The sequence below is a fragment of the Dermacentor andersoni genome, chromosome 1 (genome assembly GCF_023375885.2).
Source record: "Dermacentor andersoni chromosome 1, qqDerAnde1_hic_scaffold, whole genome shotgun sequence".
Taxonomy (NCBI): domain Eukaryota; kingdom Metazoa; phylum Arthropoda; class Arachnida; order Ixodida; family Ixodidae; genus Dermacentor; species Dermacentor andersoni.
The window spans coordinates 297866387-297885770 of NC_092814.1; the positions used below are offsets into that span (position 1 = coordinate 297866387).

The window sequence follows — 19384 nt, forward strand, 5'->3', positions numbered from 1 at the left end:
ACACCTCCCGATTATTTTTTTTGCCAGTGAGCTGGTTGCGAGCAGATTGTCCGTCCATCACAATGTAGCAAGTGCTCTTCATCCTCGACAGTTTTGAACTGAGTAAAAACGAAACTACTGTTTGCTGCAACTGCTGTGATCGAAACCGCGGTCGCTATCAACACGATCATGGATGGTGACTAGAGTGCAGTACACTTGTAATGATACCACATATAATCTTATATCGGTTATAACAATGAGTCGACTTAAGAGTATCAACTTATGCATTAGGGCTATGATAAAAAAGAACATGTATAAGAATATTTTATTCACTGCATATCAGCTATAACAATCAAAATTTTGCCTTCTGGACATCATTTTCCATGAAAAATATTCGTGACATTCGCGTTGCGAAGTTCCCCTTACACGAATGATGCAGAGACGGGGCGAAAAGTTCGCCTACACGAGTTCGTACCTGCTGCCATTATCGCGTATAGCGAGTCCCGCCCGCATGCCGATTACGAAAGCCACGGAGAACCTCGCAAGTTGGCACAGTGCGCCACAAGATGACACCAGCCGCTTCGCATACATGTTGCCCGCAGTCGTGCTCCACGTGTCAAGAGAAGAGACAGAGAGAAAAATAAAAAGAACAGAGAAAGAAAAAAAAAAGAAGGTGATGCAGCACCCGCACTTTCTACACTCTCTAAGCAACCACGGAAATGCACCGTGGAAGCAGCCCCGAAGAAGATGGGTGCTGAAGAGTAGAAGATGGCGCGGACAAAGCGAAAAGCTGTGTTGCTTGAGACGAAGCTGCAAATTTCGCTGGACTCAAAGAAGTATGAGCTTGAGTAGGAGTGTCGCAATCATGACAGCTGCATCCAGGGGCTTTACAGGTCAACGAAAAAGGTGGGCTTTGTGCGCCAGGACGAAACCCCCCATGATACTAGTGAAACTAACATGGTGGAAGCTGCTGATATTACCGAGCTCTGGGAGCACATCGTTATGGATGATGAAACAAGTGGTGCTTCGATAGCGTAGTTTCTGAGTGCAGATAATGCAGCCTCGTTTTGCGAAGAGATATCCGACGGGGCGATCGTCGTGACAGACGGCGGCATTGTGCAACGGAGGCGATGACATTAGTAGGTGTGACAACAAGATTGACAACAAGATTGACAATGGCCCGCCTTTGACACCGACCCCAATCGAGTCTCTCATTGATTTCATGCAAGCTAAGTTGCTGCCAGTGTTCGCACAGCAGCTGGATGTGACGCATACTGCAGTTGTGACCTGAAATTCCTGCAAAAGCAAGTACAGATTTTGAACTACTTCAGTGTGCCTAACAAGCTGTTTAGAGGTACAAATAAACATTTTATTTTTCACTGCCTACTTTCAACAACGTCAATTTTTAGCGCAAGTGGGAAATTTGCTTTCAGAAGTACGAAGCTGTGTTCGGTAGATTTTTTAAATTCTTTATTTTTATTCTTTTAGGCAGTCCACATAAAGCTACAATCAGTTATAATGATAGGATGTTTCGTTCTTCTAGATATTGCTATAAGCGGAGCGCACTGTACGTACCATGTTTACACGAGTGTAAGTCGACTTATTCTTTAAAATTTGAAAATCTGAAGTGGGGGGCTCGACTTACAATCGAAACCAAAACATGGCATTGCAAAAAAAGCGAGACCAACGGGATATCAAGGGAGCTACAACGTAGTTACAATTTTATGTTTGCTCTACGGCCCCGCCTGTAGCTTTCCACTATCCTGCGCGTTTGCTCGCTTTTCGGAAGGGTTTTTCAAAATTTTTTAGAGTTTTACAGCGCACACAGCACTCATGTGGGGGTGTCGATAGTTCATGGAAGTGCCACTGTTCCATTTGCGGCGGCACCCTCAGAACAGCGGCACTTGCGGGGAGTATCGATAGTTCATGGAAGAGCAGACACCACTCGCGTGTTTCTCTTTCCCTGTAGCTATTTAGTTTCATGCGTTAGATTTGACTGCCGGCCACGTGCTACTTCTGTGCTTCCTCAGTCGTCATGAGTGCTCCGAGTCCACTAAACAGTCAGCGCTCGTTCACAGTAGCATTGAAGAGGGCTGTCATCCTTTACGCTGAAGAAACAAATACTGTAACTGCGCAGCGGGCTGCAAGTTTGATGTTTCTTAATGGGTGGTGCGAGAGTGGCGACGGTAGCAAAACAAAATTTTCACCTGTGACGGCAAGCGAAGAGGTTTCCGTGGGCCGAAGTCGGGAAGCTTTCCGGAGCTGAAGGCCAAGCATGCGGTGTATGTCGCCGAAATGCGTGATCGGTCTCTGCCAGTGACGTGCGACATGGTCATGAGACAAGCCTGGATCTTCACCTTTTAAGGAGTTGATCCGCCGTGAGTACGAGTGACTGGCAGCAGAAGACCGAGAACTTATGCCAACCGGACATGTCAAAAGAGCCTCCCTGACAGCTCTGTGTGGTTGGGTGCTTTCGGCGTGGACTTATGTATGCATGCAAATGCACTTATGTATGCAAATGCAGAATTTCGCTGGACGACGACGTGCTGTGAGACAGTAGCAGCAATGACGATGGCAGCACTAGTGAGGACGACTAGTCCAGTGACCATGCCAGCTACTAATAAATTTTCGTTATGGAATGCGCCCGGCGGTATGCTCTTTATTATTCCCCCTGTCACACGCGATATGGGGGGGTCATCTTACATTAGAGTCTACTTACAATTGTGTAAATACGGTAATTATGAAGGCCTGCGGCCAATGAAGTGTTATTCACGGTAATAAACGCAAGAATAAAAGCTTTAAAGGCCCAAATAAACATGGAGCGCTCTGGTGTCGCTGTCATTCACATACGATTTCTGCTGAAAACTATGGCAATGCGGACTCTCCTGTTTCGTTTGGTTGCACGCTGCTTTTCCACTTTGGCGTTGCACATTTGCGGCTCTCCGTACTTGCTGAGCTCCGAGATTTGTCCGAATTAACCGATGTGTGGCCGAATATGTACGAATTAACGAGAATTTGATTCCATTAAATTATGCATAAGCCTGCCAGGACCAGAGGACGAGTTCAAATTATCCGATTTTTCGAGTTAATGAGGGCTGAATTAGAAAGGTTTTATTGTATTTGCACAAGCTTAGTGTTGAATGTGATACACTGAAATGGACTAAACTGATATATAAAAAGACTCACTGAGGTTGGGCAAAGGAATCTCTTGAGTAGAAACAAGCAATGCCTTGTCTCGGGATGACAGTTGGATCACCAGGCATACAAGATGGTCATCACGTCCATGCAAGTTGCGCACCAGTGTCAGCAGCCGCACCGCATGGGGATCCACATGGGGGTCACTGAAACGCTCCACGCTCAGCCATGTGGCGAATGAAAGCCCTGGTTGCGGTGGAAACATTCGGTCCCCTGCAGCATGTGTCCACACATAAGCTTTGACACAATGCACGATATGCATAAAAATGTGCACCACAGAAAGCATGTTTTCATGTAACTTCTGATTATTGCCTCAACGTGAACTAAACCATGTGTCTGCCGTGTGCCACATTGCTGTGGTCAAGGTAAAATGGCCAATGAAATTTTTGAGCGTTATGCATGTGAAGGCTTCTTGAAACCTACACGAAGGTTGGCAGTTGTCCTCTTCTGTGTTGTGACGGGTACTTACGTACCATTGTGAACAAATGTTTTGATGCCACACAGAAGCAAAAAAATTATCTATTCTTCTGACACGTCCACATGTAATTGGGTCATGTGGTGTATTGGTCAAACATGCATGCGCATGCATTGTACAACTTGATTTCAGGTTGCATAGCTAGGCTGTGAGGAGAAACAGTTTTTTTCACTGCATCCGTGGTTTATGAACTTTAACTTATGGTTGCACACTCTCTGCCAATATGAAAGAGAACACTTAACATGTGTTCAAACCGTGATTGCCTCAAATGTGTAAGTCAGAACCTCCCTCCCTGTTATTTGTTACGTTGTTCTCCTGTTGAAGAACCCTGTTCATGGAGCTTTCTCTCATTACAAGCACACACACAAAAGTTACCGGCTTTCAACATAAATCCGGTGTTCCCTTTTCATATTGGTCGAGAATGTACACTTATGGGTAAGGACAGCTGTCTCTATATTGGTAGAGCACCCCACCTCCAGGCTGTGTGTCTGGCTTCCACTGATGACAAGTTGTCTTTCATTCCACTTACATTTTCTAGATCTTTGTCATGAATATGAAAACAAATGTGTAAAGTTGAACACTGCCCTACAATTAAATTATGATTCTATTAATAAAAGACAGTTCATTTCTGCCATGTTTTCCTTGGCTTCAATGTCTGTTGGTTCATGTGGCTGCTAGTGCTCAGAGCCAGTGAAATGAAGCACTGTTCTGAATGAGTATTGATAGCGGATTGCTGGTTGTGTTCACCTGTGCCAATGCCTCCAATGACGCCCTCGGGTGCGCCGCCCACCATGGAGACACCCACCATGGGTGGGCCACCTGAGGCGCTCTGTGGGGCCACACTGCTCAGGTAGAGGCAGCTGAAGCCCTCAGGGGCCATCTCAAACTCCACAAAGGGGGGCGTGAGCAGCGTGCCATGCAGGCGGCAGTCCCGAGGCGTGGTCATAGAGACAAGAGTCTTGATACGTGTCAAGGGCACTGGACCCCCATCCTTCTGGTTGGTCAGCCGGGTCGACTGGGCTCGTGCCAAGCAGACGCTACCTCCCGTCCGCCGCTTGTACTCACTGCCCACATCAAATGCATTGCAGCATAATGGAGAGCTGAGCCGCAGAAATGAGCTGCAAGAACAGAGCATGGTGAGACTTTTCTTCAGCTCAGACAGTTTGCATTCTAAGGTGGCACAAATAAAAAAGAAAGTGCTACAGGAATTGTTCTCTCTCCACACTAATCACAAGCTGAGCTTGTCATCTTATTTCTGCCATGTTTTCCCAAAGACAAATGTTGAGCCTACCAAGGGCATAGTGTATTTAATCCCAAACCCGTCTACTGCTTGACTATGGCTCCAGGTTCCTGAAATGGCCACTAGAAGACACGAGCAGATCGCAAAAAACATTGCTTAGACACTGTATTTACTGTGTGAGCCTACTTGTCTTCCGAAAACTGAAGCAAAGTTGTAGGTGCATTTAACCTGTGGGGTAAATTTTATGGGAACCTTTTCGATAGAGCAAAAATAGAAAGTAAGACAGTAATGACAAAAAAAAATCTTTATTTTGTTCATTAAAGAACTTAGTTTTGCAGTAAATATATACGTCCGCTATTTTCACATAGCGACAGCTTTGGAGTTTTTGGCCCCTGAAAGGCACGACATGTTCGATGCGCAGGAAGCAGCTTGTCGTGCTGCTTTCACCAATAGTGCACAAGGGCAACATCAACACCTAATTGCCTTCTGACAGCATGATTCACATGCTCCACTGCATAGTGCAGAGCTTTTTACTTAAAACCAGCCATACAACTGGAATTAACGCCAATCACCGACAGAAAAACACAACACGGGCAGAAAAGCAAGAAAAAGACAATGTTGTCATGGAATGGTTGCCTTCAAAGTAGAAAACAAAAATCATGCAGATCCCATGAGCTGTGGAAATCGGTGTAAGCAAACCTTTGATAAGCCAGCAAGACAAAAGGGCATACCAAGATAAATGCGCAGCAGGTTTTAGCAACAAATGCATCTCATAACGGTCATCAGCCACAGTGGCATACCTTGCAGAGCAAAGGAAAGTTTTATTCAGGGGTGATATTCTCAAGCAATCACTTTCGGTTATACTATACCTTTAGCATGATCTTGTGCCACTCGGCACTGAACATGTCAATGCAGATGGCCGACAATGTTCCTGACACTGCGAAGATAATGAGCTTGGCACAGCGCCGAAAACACTGTCGGCCATATAAGCCAGCACATTCAATGCTGAGCCACACTAAATGTCGCGAAAGTGACAGTAGCCCCGACAGTGAAGGCTGATAACAATGATGACCACTACTACCATCACTAGCCAAATCGCAGAGAGGTAGGCGAAGAAAGGCTTGTTTTAAATATAGGGCTAATGTACAGCTAACCAGCTCACTTGTTTCAAGCTGCACAACTGTCTAGCGTCATTCTGATTGGCTGTTGCACTGGCACCGCGATGAAAAGCATTCATTTTTCTGCCTAGAGATGCCTCTCGGGGGCATGCGCTATGCTATCATCATCAGCCAAAGCAAGTGAACTGGAAAACTACAGCATGGCTGTTCGTTCACGGGACTGCACAGGACCATAGTTAAGGGTGCATTTATTATGCAAGCACATTTATTGTGTGAGTAAATATGGCCCAATTCGTTACAATGTATCCACATACTACAACCTATAATTTTTTGAAAGTCAATTTTTTATCGTAAGTGGCAAATTTGGTTTCTGTTTGGCAGATTTTTTTCTTTTTTTACAGCAATCAAGACATGGCGATGATTGGTTATAATGATCCAATTTTTCGTTCTTATTGATATCAAGGACTGCACTGTACACAGAAAAATAGTGAAATCACTTCTTAGCTGCATTTTCTTGTAGCTAAGCAGCCGCCGAGTTGGACACATGCTTCAAGCTCTTCAGGTCTCCTTTCTAAGTTGACTTTCCCGTTGTAGTGATGTCAATTGCCCTCTGGCATGATGGTTAGTAGTGTCTGACTTAAGCCAAAGATACTCGTCGCGTTAATACCAAATGGCCGAAACGCTTTCTGCCAGGCATTTCTACAGCCTAGGGCACGAAAATGGAGCCATGGTGGCTGTGCTGTGTACCAACTAGCAATATTGTACAACAAAATAGTGGCATGACTTGGTCACTTGATTTGGCTTTATATAGCTCCACGATGACAACGGCCACTTTAACAGGCCTGTCATTGGTAGCTGTGGACACACCCCAATTCCAATTGAGTAGCAACACTCCCCCCCCCCCCCCCCGCCCCCCCCAAAATAAATCTTGGATTGTTTCTCGGTAGACAGCGTCCATGGCATAGCCCCTATGCAGCGTTTGTTAGTTTGAATGTTCGAGAGTTGCCCCCAATCCCAGTTTTCAAGAAATTCATGGGGCACATTTATTTTTAGGGAGTTTTAAGGGCCCTAGCATCCCTTTTTCAAAATTCAAGGGTGTCAAAGATTTCGAGGAGGTGTACAAACTCTGAGCTCAGTTCTATAATAAGGTCTGGAATATTTGTTTAATCAATAAAACGTCTGCTGAATAGAATCAAGTGATTTTTGCTCTCTGAAGCTGAAGAAGCAGTAAAGTCACATTGAATATCCTAGGAGATGTTTCAGTTTAATAGTGAGCTTCTCTTTTATAGCAATCCTTTATTGCACAGAAAATTCTCCGTTCTAGTTTTTCTCCAAAATACAGAAGGGTTTTCTTAGCTTTACAGGCAGGTGTGTTTTGTGGCTTATCGTATGCTCGTAGAGTAAAACCTCATTAATTCGGCCCCCGTTAATTCAGAAATTCGGTTAATTCGGACGGGCCATCTAGTTCTGTCAAACTTATACATAACCCTATGGCACAAAACTCTTGTTAATTCAGACATATCTGGCTGTACTTCGGTTAATTTGGACAGTTCGTGGAGCTCAGAGGCACATGAGGCATATAAGATTGGGTGGCATTAGGGGGAGTCCAAATTGAACCGCCTACGAAGGGATGTCTGAGTAGCATGCGCCAATCTCAAAGGCCATGCTTGCATGTGCTGGAAGTGTTAAAAGGCCGAAAATATGTCAAGGCCACCATGTTTATTCATTACTATAACAGACAAACCTGTAAAAAAAAACATGGCAACTATGGCGTACTTCTGACTTTGAAATCGCTTCTGGTGTTGAGCACTACCTTTGCATCACTGTGGTTGCACGGTAATTATTGGTCTATACTAGCTACCCTAGCCATGCCCACTTTTTTTTACATCATTCCTCTATGTTTATTTTATTGTGTTACCGTCTGCCTGTTCGCCATTTTCAACACTGTTTTTTGCTTGTGCGGTTGTGTGGTTGCGGAGTTGTGCAGTTTCTTTTTGTTGTTGTTGGCCTTTTTATCGCGTTTATCACTTTACGCCAAGTGCGTGTACAAGGATTACGAAACCTTTTTCTTTTTTTTGTGTGTGTCTACATGTTAAATTTTGTTTGCGCTTTCTTTTGGTTCGTTGATACTTTGCATTTTGTTAGCGTCGTGTGTGTAACTGTCGTTTCACTGCCGCGCCATGCGAGCCGTGCCATCATGTGCTCTCGTGCCCCACCAAAGCGGGCGAAGTACAAGGCGAAGGATTTGTCAGAGAAAGTAGAAATATTGAAAGCCGTGAAGGCAGGGGTGCCGCAGCAAATCATAATGAATAAGTTCAACGTGAAGAGAAGCACACTCAGCACGTATGTAAACAATGAAGCTCAGATTCTACAGGCGTACGACAACGACAAGTTCACTGACAACAGGAAATGGCTGAGAACGGCAGCGCACCCAAAACTTGAAGAAGCATTGTTACGATGGATTGCTGATTCGCGCAATGCACAGCTGCCTTTGAGTGGCCCCCTGATCTGTGCACAGGTCGAGAAGTATGCGCTGAAGCTCAGCATCGAAGCCTTTAAGGCATCAGAAGGCTGGATAGACAGATTCAAGAAAAGACACGGTCTGGTCTTTCAAAGCGCGGCGAGAAAGGGCTGGTTAGTGAAGGTGTTGTTGAAGATTGGAAGGCCGGATTACCAGCGCGCCTAGCCGATTATGATGCCTGTGACATTTTTAACGCAGATGAGACAGCCCTCTTCTACAAAGCCCTGGCAGATAAAACAATCACATTTAAGGGGGACCCTTGCACTGGTGGTAAACGAAGCAAACACAGGATAACTGTTTTGCTGGCTGCCAACATGACTGGCACGGAGCAGCTACCGCTATTGATAATCGGCAAAGCCGAAAAGCCGAGATGCTTCAAAAGTATCAAGAAGCTTCCGGTAGACTATCGCTCCAATTGAAAGGCGTGGATGACGTCAGAAATATTTCAAGCCTGGCTGTGAAAATTGGACTGCTGCTTTTCTGAAATAGCGTGCAAAGCGCTAATTGTTTTAGATAACTGCAGTACGCATAACAATGTGTTGAGGCTGACAAACACAGAGCTGCTTCTTTTTTGCCTCCGAACACAATGGCTTCCCTGCAGCCTCTGGATCAGGGGATTATTCAATATGTAAAAAGCCGATACAGGAGACAAGTGCTTGAGTGCATGTTGCCCTGTATGGAGGCACGGAAAAAAATACAGTGTGACTCTACTCAGCACAGTGCACATGGTGGCGCATGTGTGGAGCAACACGCCGCTGTTGTAATCGGCCATTGGATCCTCCCAGCGAGCCTGGGACTTCGAGCTGGAGCTGAGCCTGCTGAGCAGCCAAGGCCTCTTCCCTTTTGAGGGAAAGAGCAATCGACCTGCAGATTGGGGGGACCTGATGTCATCGGTCTGCTGACGCCGGAACAATGACCATGCCAGGCATTAAAGGAGCAACGGACAGCGGGAGTGATCAGCTACTACAACTTCTTCATCAACTTTTCTGTATTACTTTGAATTTTCTTGCTCATATGTAAATATATACGTGTTTGTCATATCAGACCCAGCCTCACGTTTCCTTACTGTTCTACGAGCAAAGTGAATTCCACGTCTTCGGACCTCCGGTCGCAACACTGGATGGCAGCGGTGAGATAGTCTGCGCAGCGCTTCGACTTGGTGAGTGCACTGCTTTTTCTCCTTGAGAGTTGCCAGGCTTAACGTGGTTCTTCCTGGTAATAAGAGTGTAGGAAGCCTTGTTGAAAGGTACCTTGCTTCTACACTGAATTCCTTGAGAAACTTGTCGACAAAAGAGAGGTAGCCACGAATTGGAGGAAGTTGTGCAGAACGGACCTAAACGCGATATGTGAGGAATTCGGGATTGATTGTGGGAAGCAGCTAATGAAGGCGGAGGTCATCAATGTGATAGAGGCAAGCGGCAGAGATGACGAGGAGATCGTGTAGGCTTGGGAAGATATTCAGGGCCAGAGGGAACGCCAACCCGAGAAAGAAGCCGAAATAAGGTGGGAGAAAGAGGACCAGAGAAAGCGAGAGCAGGATGAACGTGAACACGAGAGAGAAGCCGACATAAGGCGGGACAAAGAAAGCGAAAGGGTATATAGGAAATTTACAAAGAAATCCAGCATCTCCGGGCACTGCAGGCACGGTCTAGGCTGCATGTATTCAAGGACGGCAAAAACATAGAGAGTTTTCTAGAATTTTTCTAGAATGTTTGCGCATAGGTGCAGCTGGACCATGAATTTTGGTCGATAGGGTTGTTGTGAGTACTTCCCGGTAGCATGTCCTGTTGCTTAGCTCGCCTTTCTGATGTCAAATTCAAGAAGTATGATCTGGCTAAACAGGCATTGTTGAGCCATTTCGGTATTTCTGTGGAGAGCGAGAGACAAGATCAAAGTGACCAGTACAAAATTTGTCCTGTCGAAGAAACTGAGGTTGCGCCAGTAAATGAAAAGAACGAAAAGTGCGAGGCCGTTGCCGGTCTACAGAGAGGGGCCATTCCGGAGGGCGTCCCTTGCAAGGACGAGGCTTGGTCCTGAAGCCATGAGAATGTTAAGGAGGTGCTGGAGATCTTCCTCGTATCCGAGCACTTGGACGACCTTCCGGAATAGTCTAGGATAGACCCAGATGCGGCGGCGGCCGAGCCAAGAAAAGACCTGACGCATCAGAACGGAGAGGAAATTGCTCAGGACTCCAGCATCGGTGGCTGCACAGTGCAGTTGTATGCCGAAACCGAGCGAGTGGCCATCCCGGAGAGCCCTCCTTGCGGGGATGAGGTTTGTTCCAGCAACCCTATGAGGGTCAGTGTAGGGCTGGATACCTTCCTTGTGCCTCAGAACTTGGGTAACTCTCCGGCATTGCCGAGAATAGAGAGCAAAGAGCAGACAGTGGCGATTCCAAAAGGCGCTCCTTGCGGGGACGAGGCTTGTTTCAGTAGCCCTCACAGTGTAAAGGAGGCACTGAAAACCTTCCTTCTACCAGCGCACTTGAGTGACATTCCAGAATCGCCAAATGGAGAGAACACCATGGTGGACAAGCGGAGCAGGAACCTGACGCTCAGGGTTTTCAGCGACACATCCGACGACCACCTGGTAAGGCAAAATTTTTTCATACCATACAGGGTCAAAGGAGCTAAGTGTTCGGCGCAGAGAAAACTCGCGAAAGTCGCCACATCGCAGCGTGTGAGACAGAAGAACAGGCCAGCGCGCAGAGCCTGGAAGGGTTCATTGTGGCGAGTCAGAAAGCGGAGGTGTCGCGAGAGGCTGATTACAACAGAAGAGGGTGCGTCTCTGCGAGTGAAGGTGCGGCTGAAATGTTCAATTTGGCTGAGACATGCGATTCGGAACTGGGTCAGTCGAACAGTCATTGAGGTCGAATGCGCCGTGAGAGCGAGGACGAAGGGTGAATGGGTATTATTCCTGCATTTACGGCCTCCCCCTCAGGGACGAGACAGCAAGCTGCGAGCACACGGAGTTGTTGTATCGTCATGGCACCGCACGTGCCTATGAAGCTGGGCGCACCTGCTGTAATCACTTTCTTCCCTTACTCTCTATTTGTCCCTTCACCTCTTTCTTGCTGTGCTATAAATTGCACGCGATACCCGTAATAAACGTTCTTTGCTCGGTTGATCTTCTTGGGAGTACGTGGTCACTTCAGTGGCGACGAGGATGGGATGAGCCTGCCGCCCCACCAGCAACACCCCGGTAGCCATGGCCGGATACACAAGCCCACCGCAGTTCGAGGAAGCTACGGACCACTTGCTGGCATATCTAGTGCGGCTAGAAGCTTTCTTCAAAGGCAACGGCATCACGGAAGAAAAGAAGAAGCGAGCATTGCTCGTAGCAGGGCTGAGCACTCACACAGTGGCCGTCGTTAGTGGACACTGCGTGCCAACAAAGGTGAACGAGCTGTCGTACAATGAAGCACTCGACATACTGCAGAAGCATTTTTCGCCCAGCCCGAATGAAATAGCCCAATCCTACAAATTTTTCTCACGCAACCAGATGCCAGGAGAGCCAGTCAGAGACTTTCTTGTAGCCATTCGGCAATTGGCGGATACCTGCAACTTCGGCACTTCACTTGACAGGATGCTCCGGGACCGTATAGTTTGTGGCTTGCAAGACAACTCGGTACGTCGTCAACTGCTTTCGAAGGCATCCTTAACAAGAAGCGAAGCAGAGGAAATCGCCTTAGCAGTGGAAATGGCGGAAGAAAACGTGAAGACGTTGAAGACTGCGCCTGAAGACGAAGGTGTACACATGTTAAGAAACATGTATGCACGACGTGAAAGTCGGCCACCATGCTTCAGGTGTAGAAAAACAGGGCACGACCCCAGAACCTGCCGGTTCCGCTCGGCGAAGTGCTACCGGTGCCAGCAGCGCGGTCATTTTCGCAAGATGTGTCCCGGACAAGCAGACAGCAGAACAAGGGAACCATTCACGTGGCCACACCAGCAAATTAATGCCGTGCATCCGTCAGCAGGAAACTGCAACGATCCGGGATCAGAAGCTCTGTTCCTCGTTGAAACGGCAGATAATTTCGTTGGAAACATTCACACCGTAAAGGCAATAATGTGCACTCTACTTTAGAATGGAATAGCAATCAAGATGCAGCTGGACACAGGGTCCCCGGTTTCTATCATCACTTGGCCCACCTACGTACAGCATCAATATGCCTGGCTGAAACTGCAAGAATTGCCGCTCAAGTTGTCATGCTTCCTTGGACCACTGCCGGTGCGTGGCCAGTTACAGCTCGACGTTTCCTTGGGTTCGAAGACTACGAAAGCCACATTAGCGGTGCTGAGTTGTTCCGGGCCGAACCTGTGTGGCCGGGATGTCATGACAGCGCTGGACCTTCTTGGGGAGCCGGTGCTCAGCGCAACGCAGGAAGGTGAGAGTGCAGCCATTCGTGAAGTTGGCAGTGGCGTTCAAGTCTTGTTAGAAGAATTTTATGATGTGTTTCGACCGGAGTTAGGGCTCATAAAGGGACCGCCCGCCCGTTTGACATTGCGGGATGATGCTGTTCCTCGGTTCTATAAGGCGCGGCCGGTGCCGTACGCGTTGCGCTCAAAAGTGGAGGCCGAAATTGATCGATTAGTTGAAAATGGAATTCTTGCCCCGGTTGCACACTCGGAGTGGGCGGCACCCGTGGTGGCGGTGGTAAAGCGTAACGGACACATTCGCTTATGCGGCGATTTCAAGACTACTGTCAACCAAGCCTGCCATACGATCCAGTATCCTCTCCCGCGCATAGAGGACATCATGGCGACGTTAAACGGCGGTGAAGTTTTTACAACTATCGATCTCCAGGACGCCTACAATCAAATTGCGTTAGACGAAGAATCATAACTGCTCACGACGGTGAATACACAGAAGGGCCTTTTTTGCTTCACACGCCTTCCGTTCGGAGTAGCCTCTGTGCCAGCGCTATTTCAGCAACGCATGGAAACAATTTTGCAAGGACTGCCCGGAGTACAAGTCTATTTGGACGACGTAATCATTGCAGAAAAGCGGAATGACGCCGCCACCTTATGCCGAGTTCTTGGAAGGTTCCGCGAGTTCGGGGTGCGGCTGAATCGGGAGAAGTCAAGATTTCGTGAAAATGAGGTTGACTTTTTGGGTTACAAAATCAACGATAAGGGCGTGCACGCCAAAAGGGAAAATATTGAGGCTATTCTGGACGTAGGCACACCCACGGGAGTGCCCGAGTTAAGGTCATTTATGGGTCTGGTCACCTATTACCAACAGTTTCTACCGCAGGCAGCCACGACCCTTGCACCTCTGTACGAACTATTGTGTGCCAGGACGGAGTGGAAGTGGGGCATTGCTCAGCAGCAGGCGTTCCAAGAGGTCAAAGCACTGATAAGTAAAGCAGAATTTCTTGCCCATTACGACCCGGACAAACCGTTGGTACTAGAATGTGACGCTTCATCAGTCAGCATTGGAGCCGTCATTTCTCACGGCACAGCTGAGGGGATGAGGCAACCCATTGGCTTCCGCTCCCGCATACTCACAGACGCAGAGCGGAAGTATTTGCAGCTTGAAAAGGAAGCCCTGGCATTAGTGTTTGGAGTGGCGAAATTCCGCGCATATTTGTTGGGTAGGAAATTCACACTTCTGACTGATCACAAGCCATTAGTCAGTATTTTCAATCCAGATAAGCCGGTTCCAGCCATGGCGGCCGCACGCATACAACGGTGGGCCCTCCAGTTGAGCACCTACTCCTACATCATCAAGTTCAAGGACGGCAAGGCGAATGTTCCGGCTGATGCACTCAGCCGCCTGCCACGGGCAGCGCCTTCCAAGGAAGTGTCAGGAGACGAGGACGGCGCTGATGACTGTGAGTATGTACTTCTCACCGCCTGTTTGGACAGTAGAGTGCTGTCAGCCAAACAACTGGCCCGCTATACGGCCGAAGATGAGGAGTTACTTGTGGTGCGGAAGTGGGTGCAGGAAGGCTGGCCTCGGCATTTAGATGCGAAGCAACTCACTCTGAAGCCGTACCTAGTCCGGAGGGATGAGCTAACTGTGAGAGAAGGCCTGGTGTTCTGGGGCCACCGAGTCGTCATGCCTAAAGAAGCCAGGAACGCAGTGTTGCAGCTGATTCATGAGACACATCAAGGAATCACCGCGATCAAGAGACTAGCTCGCTCACTGCTTTGGTATCCCGGCATTGATAAACAGATTGAGCAGCTCGGTAAGACGTGCTACTTATGTGTTCAAGCTGCACCGATGCCTCCACGCCAGGTACCAGTCCCGTGGCCGGAAACCAGGCAGCCGTGGTCTCGTTTGCCCATTGATTTTGCGGGTCCGGTGGATGGCTACATGCTATTAATTGTGGTCGATTCCCCCGTAAGTGGATGGAAGCTGTGCCTTTGCGAACTTCCACAACTGGGATGACCGTAGATGCCCTGCGCACCGTCTTTAGCACTTTTGGGTTGCCGCGCACAATCGTCACAGATAATGGGCCGCAGTTTGCAAGCCGGGAATTTCAGACTTTCACTACAGTGAATGGAATAAAGCACATGCACACTGCACCATATCACCCTCAATCGAATGGGCTGGCGGAATGAGTGATGCGTACCATAAAACAAAGCCTGCAGAAAAACAGGCAAGGATCAATGCAAACGCGGCTGGCCAGGATATTGCACAACTACCGACGAACGCTGCTGTCGGGCGGAAAAACGCCGGCTATGCTGCTGATGGGGCGTGAGCTATGCTCCCGATTAGATAACTTGTTGCCGTCAGGAACAGTGCGTTACAGTTACCCTTTTGCCAATGATTTCTTGCAGAAGGATAAACCAATTTGGGTGCGAAACTACAGTTGCTTCGGAGACCCATGGACTCAAGCACGTGTCCAAACAACAGAGGGGTCTCGGATGGTGACTGCCGAGGGACCGGAGGGTGAACTAATGCGACGACACTTGGACCAAGTGCAATCGCGTGTGGTGGTGCAGGACTCGGAGCAAGTGCAGCCGCGTCTCTCAGCCAGAGGCGACAGAGCCGTCGACAAGACCGCTAGTGCGAATACGACGGATGAGACCACAACCCTGGAACTACGAAGGTCAACCCGTTCGAGACGTCCCCCTGACAGGTTCTCTCCCTAAGAGAAGAGGTGACTCTTGTATCGTCATGGCACTGCACGTGCCTATGAAGCTGGGCGCACCTGCTGTAATCACTTTCTTCCCTTACTCTCTATTTGTCCCTTCACCTCTTTCTTGCTGTGCTATATATTGCACGCGATACCCGTAATAAACGTTCTTTGCTCGGTTGATCTTCTTAGGAGTATGTGGTCACTTCAGGAGCGGCAGGTGGCAGCAGAGGGCAATCTAGGTCTTGCACCCCTTGTGCTCCGCGTGGCCCAAAGGCTGTCAGTCGGCGACCCATTCGAGGGTGCATTAAAAAGAGTAATTGTAGGATTGAGTGCATCCATAAGTTTTCTTGTTGTTGTTGTTTCCTTTTGTAATTAGTATGCGAGGCATTCTTTTGTTAATTATTAGGAATGGATTACTTTTCATTTTGATAGTGTCACGTTAGGAAAGCAATTTTTTTCAAAGGTTTTTTGCGTGCAAGTAGAGTGTAGCTTTTTTTTTTTAGGTTTTAAATACCACTCTAGGAATTAATTCAGTTGAGTAAAGCGGTCAGCAGAGCCCAGTACGTTTCGCATTAGAGGCACTGGTACTGGCAGGTGGCACTGACCCAACGAGCAACTCAGCGTGCGACACTGATCCCTTTGATCATTTCAATCACTGTGACGAATCCCATGGTTCAAAGGGGGCGCGGCGCCTTTGTTTGTTTTACTATGGCGACTAGTTAATCACCTGCTACGTGGAATTTTCAGTTCGGAAGGGTGGAGCTGAAGACGCGGAACACGTTGCTGAGGGAGGATCCCAATTCTAATTTTGTCCTAACCGTACTGTGACCTGATTGAGAGCAGTCTTGGGGCCGTTTCGAGAAGGAGGGACAAAGGTGGCTGAAAGTAGCCTACTTATTGGCTTGCCCGCTCCTTGGCTGGCACCCGTTTGAATTAATTGCCTGTTGTGACAACTGTGAAGTACGTCTCCTAGATGGTCGCCTACTACGACAGGGTGACTCAGTCGAGCATATTTTCACATTTCGCTGCACAGCGGGAAAATAAACTTAACAAAACGCGGTTGCCCTCAGCTGAGGCGTTTCAGTTAATGGCAGGGCTGACTTGTTTCAGACCCTTGATTTATTCTTTTTCTTTTCCTTTTTTGTCATTTTCATGAGTTATGTCTTTTGATAAGTGTTTATGCCTTGTTTATGTCCTTGTTGTATGTTCGCTTCAAGGTCTCTTCAAGGGGCACCGATGAGCTGCCCTCTTGCGAGCCCTCTTCCTGGCAGTGGACAGGCTGTTGTGATTGGCTGTTCACCCTGCAACACCCTCCGGTCACGGCTCGCAAGATTATGGGGAAAGGGTCGATGGCCTTGTCAAAACGGTTCTCAAAATGGATTATTTATGACCAGCGTGGGAGTACTTCATTCAGGAGAGGTTTGAGTGATTAACATGGATACAGTCATCACTTGTCAGCTGCACAAATTGGCACGTCCGCACGGGAGATGCGGCCAGTGCAATGATACGGCCATCACCTGTCAGCCGCCCAAATTGGCATGCCCCCGCTGGGGACAAAGTCAGTGTACGATTGGAGTCGCCGTACGTTACCCCCTCTCCCTGTTTGTGCCCAGTCATGTGCGTGTGTTTCCGACAAAGTTCTCTTTTGAGGGAAAGGGCAACCGACCTCTGGATTGGTGGGACCTGATGTCATCGGTCTCCTGACGCTGGATTGGAGGAAGTGACTGAACAATGACCACGCAAGGCATAAAAGAGTAACAGACGGCGGGAGTGATCGGCTGCTACAACTTCTTCAGCAACTTTTCTGTGTTACTTTGCATTTTCTTGCTCATATGCAAATATATACGTGTTTGTCAAACATCCTAAATATCGGACCCAGCCTCACGTTCCCTTACTCCTCCACGAGCAAAGTGAATTCCACGTCTTCGGACCCCCAGTCACAACACCACCCACAGTAACAGTGAACTACTTCCGACACAGTGGCGTCGTCCGTGACGCTGATGCCTTTGAAGCCGGGGATGCGGATCTTGATGAAAACGGCGAGGAAGACGACAGTCATTTCGCCAGACTCCTGCCTCCGGACGTCCCGCTGGACGAATACATCGATAGACAGCGACGTTGCTGTTGCCGGTCGCCTCAACAACGACAAAATACTTGATGATGTATTCGGCGACGAAGACCCCGACTCTGATGGTGAAAATGTGCCCATCGTGGATGCGTGTGAAGTGCCGGGCCGCACTGCTAAAGAGGCTGATGACACGCTTAAAAGTTTTGGAGGACATCTGTGTGGTTTCTCCCGACAGTATGCGCGGGCAGCCCCATCTACAAGAACTCCGAAAAATTGTGTTTTCCGCGCAAATTTCTCGCTCTAAACAAGCAACAATAACTAGTTATTTCACGAGGTAAAGGTATGTTGATGTTTTCGAAATTTGTTTAGTTATTATTATCGTCACCTCGTTAATTCGACATTTGGTTAATTCTGCCAATTTCTTCGGTCCCGTGAAATCCGAATTAACGGGGTTTTACTGTAAATGTCAACCTGTGCGCCAGATGAGAGTGCAGACTGTGCATCACCTGACTTGATGGCCACTTTGCACGCAGCTATCATTGCCGTATACGAGTTGACTGCAGTTGCGCTGACAATAAAGAGTAGGGGCCTTTTTCTTGTCGGGTTCAGTGTCAGTTGCCACCTGTCAAAGGTTCCGAAATAGGGAAGGCCATGGCAAATTCATGTGAGGAACCCCCACCTTTACGCGTCCATTCACTGACAACGCAAATGTCTCCAGCTGGGAGGTCAGCGCACTAGACACATGACATTTTTGCGCCCACCGTGTAAATCTAAAGCTAGTCTTGTGAGGAGTTTCTCAAAGCTATAAATAAAAACTGATATGCATCTACAAACGGCGTTGGGAACGAGAGGCCACCGGATTATGTGTTGCAAATGTTGGTTGTTGGTGCCATACCGTACACTCGCTTTCATTGTCGGGGCGGTTTTCTTCCTAGCACTGTGCGGCTGCTGCGAATTGTGTGTCGATTCAGCCCTACACCCTAACTTGAGTCGCCGACGTACGACAAAGCAGCGCCGATTAGGCCTAATGGCCTAACTGATGTCTGTTGAGGAGGCGTTTGGGTCCGTGGGCATGTGTACCAAGTTCGTCTGTGTGCTTGGCGTATGGACTAGTGTAAGGGCCGCACTTTTTCTTCACAATTTTGATGACGTGTGGCCCTTACACGAGACTGAACCTTTTGGTCGAAATGGTGCTGGCACAACTTGCGACTTGTGCAGACCCCGGATCCCCAGATGTACCATTACATTAGAAGTCAACATGCAGCTTTTGCTGTCTAGTAGAGGCACGTTGAAGCATGCAGTGCACGAAAATGCGCCGACACATGCATGCGGCATCGGGGCACAGAACGTGATAACTTCTCCGCTGAAAAAGTTTTTTTTCCGCAATTTTGGGCAGCCCAGTTGGGGGTGCGGCCCTTATGTGAATCTATACGGTAAAGCTCCAAACTGCACGAATATGTGTACATGAAAATTTGTATCCAATACAATCTGCATACGCTATGCGGCTAGTCGGCCTGATTTTTGCACATGCATCCATGCTTTCTGAAATATGCGCCGCTTCTGTCGCCATTCCGTTTGCCCATATTGCAACTGGCAGGACCGATATATGAATCTTGCACTGACTGAGACCTTGTGTTACAAAAAGGCTGCATGCAGTAAGGCACAGGCCAACCCGTGTGTTTGAAAAATGATTTGAAA

General features: G+C 48.1%; 2 protein-coding genes across 2 annotated transcripts in view; one reads left to right on the forward strand and one right to left on the reverse strand.

The window, feature by feature from the left end:
* Nucleotides 1-19384, reverse strand: part of bchs (WD repeat and FYVE domain containing 3 bchs) — a 255193-nt gene that overhangs the window by 163381 nt on the left and 72428 nt on the right. The window contains exons 20-21 of the mRNA XM_050196790.3: nt 4397-4767; nt 3166-3387 (exon numbers count right to left, since the gene is read on the reverse strand). Of these exons, the coding sequence (XP_050052747.1) occupies nt 3166-3387; nt 4397-4767 (593 nt within the window). The remainder of the gene's footprint in view (nt 1-3165; nt 3388-4396; nt 4768-19384) is intronic.
* LOC140215495 (uncharacterized) lies at nt 11736-17619 on the forward strand. The gene is made up of 3 exons (XM_072286017.1): nt 11736-11924; nt 14187-14356; nt 15202-17619. The coding sequence occupies exons 1-3, from the start codon at nt 11736-11738 to the stop codon at nt 15629-15631; spliced, it is 789 nt and encodes a 262-aa protein (XP_072142118.1). The 3' UTR covers nt 15632-17619.

Excerpts from the sequence above, each read along its gene's own strand:
- LOC140215495 (XM_072286017.1), top strand. The coding sequence starts at position 11,736 with ATGGCCGGATACACAAGCCCACCGCAGTTCGAGGAAGCTACGGACCAC. Across the intron at positions 11,925-14,186 it reads GACACTGCGTGCCAACAAAG|CCGGTTCCAGCCATGGCGGC; the intron begins GTGAACGAGCTG and ends AATCCAGATAAG. Across the intron at positions 14,357-15,201 it reads TCAGGAGACGAGGACGGCGC|CGGAAAAACGCCGGCTATGC; the intron begins TGATGACTGTGA and ends GCTGCTGTCGGG.